General features: G+C 52.6%; 1 protein-coding gene across 13 annotated transcripts in view; it reads right to left on the bottom strand.

Moving 5' to 3' along the window:
• Positions 1 to 473: 473 nt before the first annotated feature.
• The window catches only part of SLC12A3 (solute carrier family 12 member 3), a 37,613-nt gene continuing 22,229 nt past the window's right edge, over positions 474 to 15,857 (bottom strand). For 5 of the 13 annotated variants that reach the window (XM_024747420.1, XM_024747423.1, XM_024747421.1 and 2 more), the window contains 7 exons: positions 15,473 to 15,574; positions 14,464 to 14,575; positions 12,056 to 12,142; positions 9,402 to 9,537; positions 7,850 to 7,917; positions 1,603 to 1,716; positions 522 to 879 (listed from right to left, as the gene is read on the bottom strand). In XM_024747420.1, coding sequence (XP_024603188.1) covers positions 600 to 879; positions 1,603 to 1,716; positions 7,850 to 7,917; positions 9,402 to 9,537; positions 12,056 to 12,142; positions 14,464 to 14,575; positions 15,473 to 15,574 — 899 coding nt within the window. In that variant the 3' untranslated portion in view covers positions 522 to 599. The other 8 variants (XM_024747427.1, XM_024747429.1, XM_024747432.1 and 5 more) reach the window with 4 other exon arrangements.

Here is a 15,857-nt window from a genome sequence, read left to right as displayed (position 1 = left end):
ATGGGCTTCTCATTGCCGTGGCTTCTTTTGTTGCAGAGCACGGGCTCTAGGCACGCGGGCTTCAGTAGTTGTGACACATGGACTCAGTAGTTGTGGCTCACAGGCTCTAGAGCGCAGGCTCAGTAGTTGTGGCACAGGGGCTTAGTTGCTCTGCGGCATGTGGGATCTTCCCAGACCAGGGCTCGAACCCATGTCCCCTGCATTGGCAGGCGGATTCTTAACCACTGCGCCACCAGGGAAGTCCAAGGCTTTTAAAAATTTATTTATTTATTTTTGCATTGGGTCTTCGTTGCTGTGTGTGCGCTTTTCTCTAATTGTGGAGAGTGGGGGGCTACTCTTCACTGTGGTTCATGGATTTCTCATTGCAGTGGCTTCTCTTGTTGCGGAGCACGGGCTCTAGGCGCACGGGCTTCAGTAGGTGTGGCACACAGGCTCAGTAGTTGTAGCTCACAAGCTTAGTTGCTCCGCGGCGTGTGGGATCTTCCCAGATCAGGCATCGAACCCGTGTCCCCTGCATGGGCAGGCGGATTCTTAACCACTGCACCACCAGGGAAGTCCCCAAAGCCTTTGTTTTTTTTAAACAAAGCTATTATCATTGTTCAAAATTTGGTTTCCAACACGGTGAATTTTTTGTTTTTTAATTCCCAAAGGCAAAGCATTCTCTGTTCTTGGATCAGTGACTCCCTGAGGTCAGAAGAGGGAGCACCTGTTTGCCAGGAAATGGTTTTCCATGCGGCTCTAGAAAGGCAAGCATTCCCTGATGGAGCCTTTGCCTTATCTGGAGTTAGAGTTGGTCCAGGTCCACTAAACGGCTCAGAGGCAGCCCCCTCTCCGTCCTTCAGGAGCTCAGCCAGGCGCTCTGGCTCCCTCAGCAAAGGCCTGATGTAATAAAAGGACAGTGGGGCTTATCACAGCCTGGGAACCCAGGGCCTTGGTCTCTGTAGTGGGACGAACACTAAAGTCCTTTGAGTCCCAACCCCAAGAAAGAGACTTTCGCCTTCATGACTAAGTGGGTGCTTCAGTGCACTTGGAGGGGGTCAACCAGACCCAAAGATGCCTGGTTCCTTGGCTACCCCAGTGCAATTGGAAGAAGGCTCAGCCAGTGGAATCCCCCAACAGCTCACCTTTATGCTGCTTGGGTACGTCTGAGCTGAAATGCCCTTTCAGAGAGCCTCACGCACCAGCATTGGACATACCTTAATGTACATTCTGCTCCTGCATCCCAGGTGGTGGTGCAAACACTCTGGGGGGGTTCCATCCACAGTAACCTGAACACACTTACCTGAGCAAGGTTCATCTCCCCCAGGTTCTCTCTCGTCTCTGAGCCCCATCTTACGTTCCCCGCACTGCAGCCCCTCTGCTACTTACTCTGTTTCCATCTCTTACTGGTGGTTCCTCCTCCCTGTCCTTCCCCCCAGCCTTGGGCTGGGTTTGGACCTTTCTGATTCTTTGCCCAATGTTGCCATCTTTACACCCACCTCTCTGCTTCCCCATTCCTGACCCACCAAACCTGCACCCCCAACCAAACCTGAAATTTAACACTCCTGCATGAGACTCCCTAAACCATGCCCCTCCTTTGAAGCTCTTTCCTGACACACCCACCGTCCATACCCCTCCTCCTGGTGTTTTTGTTGGTTCCCTTTCCTTCCCTGTGGGATGAGCTCGGGAAAATGGCAGTGATGCCCACCATGGCCTTTCTCCAACTGGATGAACTCCCTGTTGTATAGAAAAACACAGGGCACAGGGGAAAGTCTAAGCTGTATTTTCCAAACCATGCGTCGGCACCCATTAGTGGATCCCAGACTCATTTTAGTGGATTGCAACCAACATTAAAAGGAGAACAAGAAGTAGAAAGAATAGAAAATACCAAAGTGCATCACTCATAGTAAGGATAAGGATTGTTTTGTGACACTTCAGTTTCACTGTGTTTGTTCCAAACCTCAATGTAAAATAGATTTCTTACTGTGGGTTGCAGTCTGAAAATGTTTGAAAGTCCCGGTCTACCAAAGAACCAACCAAAACACTGAAGACATGCTATTGAAAGCAAAGGAAGTGAGAGGTGGTTAAATAAATTTGCATTGTTACGGAGGCTCAACCAGCCCCTGTATTCCCCCTGTAAGGGCTGTAGGTGGGGTGCCCACTCTCCTGATATTGGAGGGGGGAGGCGTGTTTAGGGGGTGCTCCCAGGAAAGGTCTGTAGAAACGGCCAAAATTCACACTCAGCACTCTGACTAAAATTTGTATACAAATCAAAGATTGAAATCTTAATTTGTTGTAATCAAGAGCAAAAGAAAACTTAAAAGGAATATGAATCCACCAGAGAGTTTTCTAGACAGCTCCACCTGCTACTTCTCCAGCCCAGAAGAGGACTTGTCTGATGGGAGTGAGGTCCAGCTGAAATTTGGAAATCTACCAGCTTCTTCCATGAGATCATCAGATGCTACCACTTAAAGTGCGTTGGGGCATGTGTCCTGTCCCCGTGGACAGGTGGGCGCCCCCTGCCTCCTGGCTTTGGGCAGGCGCAGCCAAGCCCAGAGTTACTGGCAGTAAAAGGTGAGCACGTTTTCCTGGTTTCCTCGGATCAGGATGACCGGAGGTCTGAGGTCCTGGGACAGCGTCTCCAGCCAGGCCATGTAGAGCGAGCTCGGGCACTTCCCCTTCCTCCCTATGGGCAAGGTGCTGTGGGGCAGGAAGAAGCAGCAGATGGGGAATTACCAAGGGGCCTTCCCCACACGGCCCAGTTCCTGGTTTGCTTTCTGAACAGCGTCTCTGTTTATTGGCCCCTTCAGAGCTCTTTCTTCCCAGCCACCCTAAGAATGACCTGCTGCTCTCCTTGAAAGCATGACCTGAAATGTACCTTCAGCCGCAAAGCATTTCTTTTATTTTCTTTTTTTGGCCGCGCTCCACAGTTTGTAGCATCTTAGTTCCATGACCAGATATCGAACCTGAGCCCCGGCAGTGAAAGCGCTGAGTCCTAACCACTGGACCGCCAGGGAACTCCCACAACGCATTTCTAAACAAAGCCATGGCCTGCAAGGTCCCCATGATCTGGTCCCCACCAGCCTCCACAACCTCACCTCCTACCACCCGCAACCTCGCTCACACCGCTACAGTCACAGAAGCTTCCTTTCCACTCCTGAAAAAAATGGCAAGCTTGCTCCTGCCCCAGGGCCTTGGCACGTGATGTTCTTTCCAGCCAGAAGGCAGTGGCCCCAGCTCTTCACCAGGTTGGCTCCTTCGATTCCCTCAGGTCTTGGCTCAAGGGCACCTCCTCCTCTGATCACCCTCTTCGATAACATCTTCCCATCTCTCTTCATCATGTCACCCTGTTTCATTATCTTCATAGCACTTCACACTCTCAAATCCTATTTTTATTTATTTGCGTGTTGTCTGTCTCCCCCCACTAGATGTATGTCCGCTCACGAGCAGGCTGGGTCTGTCTTATCTGCCTGGGCCTAGAATACAGTCTGACACAGTGAGGCTGTATGCCACTCATCCGACCACTCAGGTCATGCCAGCCTCGCCTCTCCAGCTACACACCTGCCTGTGGCCACAACAAAGTGATATGTTCACGTGTTTCAGCTGAGCGGCCTGGTCCTGCTCCCTGCCCCGTAGGTAAGGCCCTGGGAGCAGGACTCCGTTGTCGCCTGGGGAGGGCCCCTTGTCCGAACTGCAATGCTGCGCAAATAACAACATGCCCTGGGAATGCTCTTCAGCCACATTTTCACGGCTATGTTGGCAAGTGACTTTTCTACCACACTGAGATTCCAAAGGCGCATGGTGATGCCTGCAGCCGTCCTGCTCTTGGCTCTTGGAGGTGGCAGCATCGCAGCTGCCAGCTGGCGCTACGTGAAGCTGGGGCACCAGCACCTTCCATGGGACTGCACTTTGTTTTCCCAAAGTACACCCACAGGTACTATTTCATCTGAACCTCAGAACCACCCTGGGGAACAGCTGAGGGAACTGGGCAGCCAGGAGGGTGCTGCGCGACACTGGGCTTCAGAGCCTGGCTCTGGGGTCAGAGAAGCTGTAGGAGTCGTGGCTTTGCCACTCCCTCAGCCACGTGGCTTTGACAAATGGCTCACTGGCCCTGAGCCTCGGTTTTCTCTTCCCCGAAGTGAGAACACACATGCCTCCTTCATGGATGCCTGTAAGCTCTAACAAAAACCCAACTTAGGAAGGGTGCTGCATAACAGCGCTCGCACAGAGTAAGCGCTTCACGGTGTCAGCAGTGCTGTCACCACGCATTACTATTTACCAGCTCGAGATGGCCAGCCAGTGAGTGGCAGAGCTGGGACTTGACCCGAGGTCCTGGGATCTTTCCATCCCAGCGGCCCCTGCTCACTGCAACTCCCACCTCCACTGAGAAGGTGAATTGAGGCCCCTAAACAGCTGTCCCTTATTTAAAATTCCATCCTCAAGGTGTCACTTGCCACAAACACTATCCTCCCTTAAAAAGCAAGGTCCCCAGGATTGGGGAACCCGGTGGGAACAAGGACATTCCATTAAGCCAGTGTCACTTTACTTAGTAGACTGTGTTTATGTTTGTCTGGTGCCTTTCCAGGGAAAAGGGAAGTGGGAATATGGAAAGCAAACTTTCCTGATTTAACAGTTACGCTAAAGGCTGGAAATGCCCTCCCGGAACTTCTACATCATTTTCTGGGACTGAATACAAAAACTTCAAAGACCACGAGGGGACTGGTGGCTGCGTTATCCAGGGCAGGGGACTCCCATAGCTCCTGCTGTGGCCTTTCCCTCCCGGAGCGGACCCTGTGCACCTGTCCATGCTGCTGATTCCCTCGGCAGTCTCCCCCAGTGTCAGCCAATGACACACTCTATTTATGTTCACAGGATGTGTGTGCTGTAAGCTGCTAATCTTTAGAAATAAAGCAGCTCCAGAACAAAGGAGCTTCTTGTTTAGAACTGCATCTCTTAGCCACAAAGAAAGGCAGCCTTGGATCAAACCTAGATGCGGAAATATAACCGTGCTTCAGAATCAGCATCTCAGGCTTCAAAACCCAGTTGCCACTTGACAGCTGTGAGATCCCGGCAGGTGCTGAATTTCTCTGAGACTCAGTTTCCTCATCTCCTAAGTGTGTGCGCTGCGGAGGGGATGGGGGTAAAATAGAACCACTTCATAGAGTTTTGAAAATTAATAAGGCCCAGTGGGTTGGGATTTGGGGATTAGCAGATACAAACTATTATATGTAGAATGGATAAACAACAAGGTCCTACTGTATATAGCACAGGGAGCTATATTCAATATCCTGTGATAGGAAATTCCCTGGCGGTCCAGTGGTTAAGGCTTCGTCTTCCAGTGGAGGGGGTGTGGGTTCGAGCTCTGGTTGGGGAGCTAAGATCCCACACGTCTCGTGGCCAAAAAGCAAAACATAAAACAGAAGCAATACTGTAACAAATTCAATAAAGACTTTAAAAATGGTCCACATCAAAAAAAAAACCTTAAAAAAAATAGCCTATGATAAACCATAATGGAAAAGAATATGAAAAAGAATGTATATATATATATATATATGTATAACATAATCACTTTGCTGTAGAGCAGAAATTAACACAACATCGTAAATCAACTATACTTCAAAATAAATGTTTAAAAATAAAAAAATAAAATAAGGCCCAATGCCTTGAGTGTCATAGAGGCTCAACCGATAAAATGCAATGTCGATTACTATTATTTTGACTACTACCGTTTGGCTTTGAGGAGGGAGCCTTTATAGAAGAAAGAGGGGTCTAGACCCAAAAGTTATGCCAGAAGTAGGCTGTCAGTGTGGTCAAAGTCTGTTGGGCTGGTTACAAGGCTGCTTTACCGGCAGCGCAGGTTAGGTTGAGCTCAAATGCGGGCGTTAAGCAGATAAACCGCTGATTATCAGAGGGCAATCGAGCCGGTTCTGCCTCAAAGCTGCTCTAGAATCCAAGTGCGCTGACGTGCTGGAAAATGTGATTTTTGTCATTTCATGGAGGCTTGGGAGGGTTTTTTCATCCTTAGAATTTCTGCAAAATGCAGGCTCCTGGGCCCCACCCCAGGCCCTGATCTGGAAGGAATTGAGGAATTTGCCGTTTTCCACGGTCTCCCGGTGGTTCTGATGAAGGTGACCCTCAGAGCGAACTTTTACGGGCACGTCTCCGGGCTGGAGACTGAGCAGCGCAGCTGCTGTGCCCTCCCAGTGGAGCTGGCTTGACAGCCAGGGCCCCCTTGGGCAACAGCTGCGGCTGCCGCCATGCGCCATGCGGTGGGACGCTGTGTGCAGGCCTCTTCTCTAAGGTGACTGGACTCCTGATTATTTGTATCAGCCAATCCCACAAAGACTGGTGGGTGGGGGATTGGTTTTCCCTATGAGATCCAGGGCATGGAGGAGTGGGAAGGGAGAGGTGCCAGCAGGTAGTCACCTCCTTGGATGAAATTCCTCATCTTACTGCTTGAGAGATGGACTCATTTTAGCAGCGAATAAACTTAGAATCATAGCATGTTAGCGTGAAAAAGAATCTTGGAAATAATTTAGTTTAACTCTTCTCTATAATCAGGGAAACTGAGTCTCAGAGAAGGAGGGTTACCTGTCCAAGGCCACACAGCGTGCTGGCCAATGGCAGAGACAAAACGCAAATCTGTTTTGGAGATGGCACTCAGGAAGAGGTGGTTTGGCACACCCACACCCCCTGGCTGGCACACAACAGGTACCACACCCAGGGAAAGTCGGGGAGCCATCCCAGGATGAAGCCATTGCCACCGTCTTGCCATCTGACCCAGTCAACGGCCAGGCTAACCTGGCCCCAGAAACATTTTCTGCAAGATGTTAGCCAGAGGCTTGGAGATAAACCCACTTTCCTTATACCACAGTCCCCACATCAAAGGCAACACGAAGCACTTTCTTTGTACAAAAAATGATCTTCCTAAAAGCTCCAGGAAACATGGCTTCATAGAGCCATCTTCGTGGGCAGCCACCTGTGCATTCACAAAGTCCCCCACTGAGAAGGGTCCCAGGCTGGGCTTCATGCTCTGCTATCACTATCTTGACATGCTTAATCACTTTTGAACAAGGAGCCCCACCTTTTCATTGCACGCGGGGCCCTAGAAATCGCGTGCTCCATCTTGATTTCTGGGTACGAACAAACAGGTTCCACAGGCTTCCCTGCTGTCCTGCGGAATCCGGAATCCGCAGGTGGCTCACCCCAGGAAATGTCAGGTACTCCGCTTGGCAAATGCCCACATTGCCTCTTGAGCTGGGCCTTTCCCAGCCATGGTCTGCCACCCTGAGACTCCCTGTGCCACTGTTACCTTCCCCTCATCTTCCACTCAGCCTCAGCCAATACCTGCCCTAGCGAGGCAGCTCCTAACCAGACACAAGCAGCAGCAACGGAAGCTCAAGGAGCTGACAGGCACGGAGACTGGAACAGCCAGGGCTGGGGCCGGGCTCTGCTTCCACTGCCTAGACCTGGCACCAACATCAGTTGGGGGTGGCCGGTGGCCAAGGAGGGCTGGGTGGTTCCCAAACAACTAGGAATCGATTTTCTTCTGGAATGAGCTGGGTCCCCTTTGTCAAGCCAAGTTTGGCAGGAAAAAGCAGTGGATAAGGGAAAAGCGGTGGTGAGGGGAGTCGGTGAGACCCGGGACACTAGGGCCCCAAGACCTCTGCCAGCTGGCGCTCAGGCGAGGGGCATGGGGCAGATGCAGGCCCGGCCACATGCTGAGAACCCACCCGGGCTGTGTTTAAAGGAGCTTGGGGCCCTGCATCCTCACGGGGGAAGGCTTGGGTCCTCAGCCAGTGGCCACCCCTGCAGAGCTGACACATTTGGGCTCGGTGACAGACTTCTCCTTCTGCAGGGCACTACTTACATGATGACCAGAGCGGCATCCTGGGAGTAATCCAGCAGAATCTCGTTCAGCCTCACCTGCCGAAGGGACTGGGCGAGGAAAAGCCACGTGGTCACTTCCCATGTCTGGTGAGTGGTCCCGGCCAAGCCCAGTGGCCTCTTTGAACATCTCAAACCAGGTGTGTGAATTGTTGCCCCTAAATTATTATAGACTCTCCCACCCACAAGAAGGTAAGTGAATGCCAAGCTCACCTCCTGGAGAAGCCCCCTGGGTGTTTCCTTCCTGACTTTATTACCATGACCAGCAGGATCATGGCAGGGAAGAACCCCTCACATGGCTGGGAAAGCTGGGTTCAAATCTCAGCCCTGAGGGTTCCTAGCAGAGAGCCTGAGCAGGTAATTCACCTCCCTGAGCGTCACTGTCCACAGCTGTGCAATGGGTACAACAGTGCCCTCTCCCGGGGAATTTGGGGAGGCCTGAGGGAGATAATCTATGCAAAAGCTCCAGGCCAGGGGAAGCACTTGATCAGGCGGACTTGGAGCAGGGGTGGAGCTGCTCTACCTCTCCCAGAACAGAGTAGGCAAGAGCCTTCTGTGGACACAATGCTTTACTCAGCATTTTCCAAGGATCTGGGCAGCTGTGGGAGGGGCCTCAGGGCTGCTGGGTCAGGGAATTCCCCAAAGCTGGGGTGGGCGCTGGGTTGTGTGGGGCTCCCTCTCACCCCAAGGCCTATCTCCAAATTGTTCAGAAACGACTGACACTCAGGGTCTCATAGTGGACGGACACCCCACGTGAGAGAATGGAAAACCGAAGGGAAGTCAGTTCACATAAATGTCACAAGGTCGGCATTTTGGGTGGAATCATTCTTCGTTGTGGACCTGTCCGGTGGGTTGGAGGATGTTTAGCAGCATCCAGGCCTCTACTCGCTAAATGACAGTAGCAATCCCGTCTGCCCCCCACCGGAGGTGACAGCCAAAAATGTCTCCAGAAGTCACCAGATGTCACACTGCCCCCTCAGAACCACTGACCCAGAGCACACGGGAAGCAGAACTGTGGTCCCCAGGCCCCCAACTGCTCACCCCACCTAAAAATGGCCTTGGCATCCACCACTCTCCTTTAGGCCCTATCAGCGTCCTGAAGATGCTGCCTGGGAAGCGGGGCGGGGTCTACAGCTAAGGGGAGAAGATCAGCCAGCTTTGTTGGCCCACAGGACAAATTGTGCCTTGACCTTCACCACCTGCCTTATGCATCCCTTCCTGCACACATGGAGGAACAGGGGAGGGGAGGGAGAAGGACTCCAGGCAGTCCATTGCCACGGCCAGGGGGCGGTGACTCAAAATGGGCAGGGGGACCAGGCTCCCACGCCAAGGAGGCTCCGAAATCAACCACTGGGTCACCCGTCAGCCCGAGCATGTACGGCTTGAGGACACCTCAGAGGCTTGGGGCAGGGAGAGTAGAATCGAGGGTTGGGGAGGGGGTTAAGGAAGCCCAGGACAGATGGGGCACAGGTGCTGACCCCTGGGAGCCCCTGGACCCCCACCCCACACCAGCAAGGCCCTTCTCTCTCCTGCACCTTGACTCTATTCTTGTTAATCTCCTCATCCGAGATCTTCCAGGGGCAGTCCCGCCTCATCTCCGTGACCGTGGCCTCGTCTTTGAAACCATCATTCAGGCGGAAGGGCGCAATCATGTCCTCAAACCGCTTGGTGCTGGGGACAGAGAGAGCAAGTGAGACCAGGTGAGATGCCCGTTTCCAGGGGAACCAGGTCCTCAGAGGGAGATGGAAGTGGGTGCCACGGGGACATACATTTCAGGCTAAAACCCATTCTGATGCTGCCTTTTACATCAAAGCAGCCTCTGTGTTGAATTCAGCGCTGACGGGTGGGTCTGACTTTCAACAGAACTTCCACAAGTTGTCCACGAAGACCAACCTGTGATCCACTTCCATCCACCTGTCCATCCCCCAGGTATTTACTGAGCACTATTCTGTGCCAGGCTCTGTGCTACACAACAGTGAACAAACCAGACAACATACCCCATCCTCACAGAGCTCACGGTCTGCTGGGCAACAAATAAGCAAATAAATACAGATTGGAAGTATTATGAAGGCACAAACTGAGTACCGGGATGGGGACTAATTGGGCAAGAAGACCTCCCTGGACCCAAGGATGCCTGTCCTTCTGAAACCAGCTATGCATAGGGTAGGGGGTGCTGGAGCAAACAGAACTGAAGGTGCAAAGGCCCTGAGGCAGAAGCACGCTTGGGCTGTTTGAGGAGCAGTGAAGGAGCCCATGAGTCCAGAGCAAGGCAAGTGCAGGGGAGAATGGGATGCCAACCAGTATAAGTCAGGTAAAGGAGAAAGAGCCAGCAAAGGGTACTGAAAGGAGGACCACAGAGGTAGGCGGGAACCAGGAGAGGGTGCCATCTTAGAAGCCAAAAGAAAGACTGTTTCAAGAAGGATCACTGTGTCAAATGCTGCTGAGAGGCAGAGAAAGATGAGGACAGCAGTGGGCTCTGTGGATCTGGTGGTGCGGAGGTCATGGCCGAGGCTAGAGAGAGTGATTTCAGTGGAGCAGTGGGAGGGCAGCCAGACTGGAGTGAGCTGGAGAATGAGGGATGGGGAGGAAGCGGCCACAAAGAGTGTAGCATCACTTTGGAGAAGGTTGGCTGTGCAAGGGAGGAGAGAAATGGTCCAGGAGGTGGAGGCAGATGCAGGGGCAAAGGGGGGCTTAAAGATAATATGTGCTGGATGCGGTCTGCACGCTGGCTTGCGCGATCCTCTCCACTGAGGAAGGTCTTCCCGCATCTCTGTTCACGGCCTTTCTCAAGGCTCTGCTCCTCCACAGCAGAGACGACCCTATATCCTCCTGTGCATTCTGGCCCCTGTCTGCAGCATTCTGATGGCTCTTGATGTCCTCCCTACACCTAAGCCGGGGTAAACCCTGCAGGGCAGGGCTGCAATTTCCTCATCTCTGCTCCTGCAGCTCAAGCACAGCCCTGAGAGAATGGGAGAGTCAGTATATCCATCACTATTAAATAGTTCCTTTCTTCTCTTCTTGATTTCCTTCCCTCTCCAGGTAAACAAGGGTTAAAGAGGTCAGGACAGACCTTACTTTATTGAGAAGATAGAGTCCTGGAAAACCTCACGTAGACAGATTGAGATAAAGCAATCCTATTGTAAATGTCTTCTTTTAAGAATATAAAATTGAACCATTAGGAGAGTAAATCATCCCTTCTGGCCCCACAATTGAGCCCTGATACAAATTCACACAGGAGTTTGCTTAAAGTCCGCCCACTTGCCATTGCATGGGCAGGCAGGGGGAGTGGTCCCTCAGACCATTCAACATCTTCCCCCCTCCAAGTGCCAGTGGGTTAATATAACATCAGGGGCCGCAGCCGCCATGTTTCTGCCTCAGGGCCTTTGCACCTTCCGTTCTGTTTGCTCCAGCATCCCTCAGCCCCGTGGAGGGGACGTGCCTCTGCCATGGCCCCTGCAGAAGGAGCTACCCTTTAGCATATGATTCTGCCATTCCTGGCCACAGCCAACTGGACCAAAGGTAGCCAAGAAATAGGCCTTCCAGTGGCCTTTACCTTAGCTTGGCAGGAAGGGGTGAGCTGGGCCAGTCACGGTCCCTTTTTTAGGCACTTAAATTAAGCAACACCCAGAGAAGGAAGGAGGCAGCTTGTAGCGGATTGGGACTGCAGGGAAAGTTCGAGACGCAGAAAGAGCTCGGAAGCTACAAGCAGGCAGAAGCCACAAATCTGAAGAAAACCAGTGTAGGTAAAATCAGCCTTTTGTGAATAGCAAGCAGCCTGGGTTCCTGAAGTGTGAAGCTGGAGACTCCCTCAGCCCCCAGGTCTGTGGGGTAGGTGGGGGGGTCCCTGGCAGATGAAACACCGGCTTCTGCTCGAGGGGCAGGATAGCCATGATTTGTACCAGTAAGAGCTTCAAAAACACTTGGTGTGTGATAAAGCATAAATGTGAACATTCTTTGGCCTCCCGCCCAGGTGTGTTTCTGGCAAAGACCACAGCTCTGATATGCAAAGGACCAGCAGGCAGGGGGAAGAGACACAAACAGAAATTAAACGGCTGCACACTCGACCCTTCCTCTTTCTTTCCATGAGCCCAGTCTAGGTGGGGGCAGGAAGGACCATGTCCTTGCCCTTGGTTCACCAGAGAGAAAGGGCTGACCCTTCTGCCTGGAACCCCCAGCACAGAAAACTCACTGCTCAGCCTGCGGCTTCTGGTTGATGTCGGGAAGGATGTGAACTTCGTGGAATCCTAGCCGGAACTTGCTCAGCAGAGAAATGATCCTGGGAGATGGAGATTTTTTTTTTTTTAATGTATTCATTCATTCAATGAGTTTTTATTGAGCTCCTGTGGAGGATATAGCAGCAAGCAAAACAAACCCTGCCCTCGGGGAGTTTACATTCTAACCTGGGAGGAGGGCAGACAATAAATAAATATTGATAAAGCAGGTCAGGTGATGATGAGTGACATGGGAAAGGAATTGTCCTAAGTATCTGGTGGCCACCTCTGGACTAGGGCGCCTCACATTTTAATGTCTGAGCACCTGCTGGGGATTGTGTTACAGGGCAGATTCTGACCCAGCTGGTCTGGGCTGGGACCTGAGATTCTGCATTTCTCACCAGCTCCCAGGTTATGTGAGGCCTGCTGGTTCACCAGCCACACTTTGAGAAGGAAGGGTCTAAGGGACGGGAGGCGAACTGCAGGAAACTCCTCAGGTGGCTGAGGAAACAGATAACACACATGAACTGAGTACAGAACCAGGAGCAGCAAGCCAGATGGCCCTAACTTTGCATCCACAGGGAGGAGACGCCAACTGTGGTTTGCGGCAGTCAGGGAAGGCTTCACAGAGGAGCTGGTGATCTGGCTGGATGGTGAGTGGTGGGTAAGACTTATAGGCCAAAGAGGGTGTCCGCACTGGAATCACCCAAGGAGCCTTCCAAACAGTACCCGTGCCTCGGCCCCAGCCCGCCCATTGCATCAGAATCCCGGGGCAGGACACGTGTTGGTGATGCCCCAGGACTAGGTGGTGGGGAGTGAGCACCCCAGGAGGGGAGTCCAAATGACCAAAGACATGAGGGTGCAAGGCATGGTGTGGAGCACGCTAGGGGACCAAAAGGAGATAAGCCCGACAGAGCAGGCTGGGGCCCAGCTGTGAAGCCACTGCTGGTCCCTGAACTTGGGAGTGAACTTAGGAACGCAGAGCTGTGGGCAAACATCTTGGTGTGCAGTGCTGGTTGGCAGGCCTGGGCAGGGCCTGGGTGGAGGCAGTCATGAGGAAGGCAGAGGACGTGGCCTGGTCAAGAGTCAGCTGGGGGGCAGAGGAGATTTCACACCCTTTGCTTGAAAGACATCCTGTGACCCCACAGTGCTGCAGCCTTGAACTAAACTAAACCTGCTGAACCCAGCTTTCAGTTGGAGCTGGAACAGGAAGCCGAGAGGGCAAAGCAGCCTTCGAGGTGTGTTTATCTTTTGGAGAGCACAGGGAAGTGGATGCTACGTCTCCCAGGCAGTGCTCTCCTCTGCATTGCTGAGAAGGGCCCTCTGGTAGAGAAATTCTCAGTGGGGGGTGAGGACAACGAGATGGGATTGCTGGTCACCCTTAACTCACGCAGTGGGTGATTCGTGGTGGGGATGTGGTCCTGGCACAGGACTAAAGTGGCACAAGCCACGGGGTCCTGACCCTGGGGCGTCATGGCGGGCACTAAAGGCTGGACAGGGTTTTCTCTCTGGTTAATTAACTGCATGATTTGAGGCAAGCCACCCACCCCGTCCTTCCCAGCCCGGCTGCACCCTCCAGCAGTCCTCCATCCTACAACCTTAGACCTCACTTGACCTTGCTCTAAAGAAGCAGGTGCCCAAATCTAGGCACATATGTGCCACCTGCCCACTTCCTGCCACCTCCACACCTGTGTACCTGCCTACTATTTACTTCCTTCTCAGCTTAAGTCAACTCACATTCTTACTTAGATACATCCTGAAAGGAAATTGTCCTCACAATTTAAACAGAAAACCAGCATCTCTTGCCAGAAAGATATGACCAATAAAGCCAGTAAACCAATGTCACTAAATTCTGGTGGATCCCATTTCCTGCCAAGCACTCCAGCCAGGCCTGCTTCCTCTTGTTTAGACAGAGAATCAGCCACAGAATTGGAGAATTAAGTCACTTCTCACCAAGAGATTCTTCAGGATTTTCTGCCCCTTATCCTGGCCACTGAAGTCACCTCTGGTCTCACCACGGGCAGCATACTCAAGCTTGGGGGGACATTGCCCTGAAAGATTCTAAGCTCCGCCTCATTTCTGAGGAGGAGGGGCCTTCTCCATCCTTCATTTCACACAAATCTCCTTGAGGTTTGTGGGTTTAAAATTTAACAGCTCTCCCTGTCATGGCCGGGACTAGGGCATGTGCATCTTATTAAAGGGGGACAGGACACCAAAACCACCTCTGAAATGGAGAGAAACCTGCTCCTGCCCAGAGCTTCCTCACCACAGCTGTGACCTGAGAGGGGCAAGCCCCCAGGGGCAGTGGAGTGGGGGAGGCAGGCTGGGGCAGTGCTGGGGTGACATCTACCGCTCCCGCGCGACCCACACAGTGCCCCCCACTTACGCCTTTCTCTCCTGGTCCAGCCTGTTGATCTGGCCCCCCACGAACACGCGGGTCCTGCATTTATTCCATCTCTTCTTGCGGCCGAGGAGATAGGGGATGAGGAGGGTGAGGCCTGGCAAGGAGGGTCTCGTGAGTCAAGAGGAAAATGCTCTCAGGATCCAGCCCTCTCTGAGTTCCCGCCCCGCTCTGCCACTAGCAAACCGCTTCCCCTCTCTGGACCTCAGTGTACCCACCTCTGTAATGAGTGTGCCAGACTAAACCAGGGGTGAAACGCGGGGCTCTGTGGGCTGGGGTTTATGTGGCCTGCACGATGCTTTTAAACAAGTGAGCTGGCATTTAACAATTGGGATATTTCACACGTAAATCTAGATCGCCGTCACTTATCACTGTGTAATCCACAAATGACTTCACTACTCTGTGCCTCAGTTTCTTATTGGTAAAGGGGGTTAATAATCGTTCCTACCTGGGGATTGCGCTAGGTTAACCCGTGCAAGCACTTAGTGTCAAGCATACAGTCAGTGCTCATTCAATACTATCTATCACATCCTATATACAACAGGATATATCTTACTGGAACAGACATTTTCTCTGTATCTAGGACTCAATCAGGGTGGGAACAATAAAGCTGAGAATGACATGCTTTAAGAAAAATGGGAGAGAGTGTTTTTCTTTGGGAAGTGAAGGATATCCCTACAGCTTTCCTGTGCACCAGGCCATCTCTCCCATTTATGTCATGTGCCTGTGACCCCAAGGGCCTGTCCAGTCTGAAGGTTCCACCTCATGTTGACCTCAGCTGCTCCCCTAAGTCTCCCATTTTAAAGTTGAAAAGCATGGGGCCAAGAGAGGGGCCCAGCCAGGCTCCTGTGAGCCCAGGGGCCCCTATTTCCCTTTGCTGGGCTCCAAGGTCCCACCAGAAGCTTTGTCGAGAGTGACCAGGAGGGGCATGCTGAGAGAGTAAGTTATAGAGGGGAGACGGCTCGGGGGGATCCGGCGTCCTGGGGGCGCTGACCTCCATCGTCGAATAGCCAGTAGATGTCGATGGTCTTCTTTCCCTGCTCCGACTGGAAGATGGTGCTGGCCTGCTCTTCCTGCACCAGGCCCTCGGGTTCCACTGCAGGAGCAGAGGGGCAGGTCACGTGGGAGCAGAGCCCATCCAAATACCCGAGTGTGTCTGAAAACAGAGCAAGCTGCCCTGGGAGGTGGGCTTGCCGTCACTGGGGCTGTGCACGTGGTGGCCGGAAGCCCCTGCTGCAGGCATGCACTGGGGGACTGGCCCGGAACACCGCCAATGGGCCCTCCTGATGCCGAGACTCCAGGAGCAGGGACCCGGGATGGGCAGGGCTGGGATGTGCCCCTCCCCTGCTCCCAGCTTCTCTCTCCTGGGATTCTGGTTG

Source organism: Neophocaena asiaeorientalis, unplaced genomic scaffold (assembly GCF_003031525.2).
Source record: "Neophocaena asiaeorientalis asiaeorientalis breed wild unplaced genomic scaffold, Neophocaena_asiaeorientalis_V1.1 scaffold438, whole genome shotgun sequence".
Lineage (NCBI taxonomy): Eukaryota > Metazoa > Chordata > Mammalia > Artiodactyla > Phocoenidae > Neophocaena > Neophocaena asiaeorientalis.
Note: the sequence above shows the minus strand (reverse complement) of the source record. Positions and strands in the feature narration are given on the sequence as shown.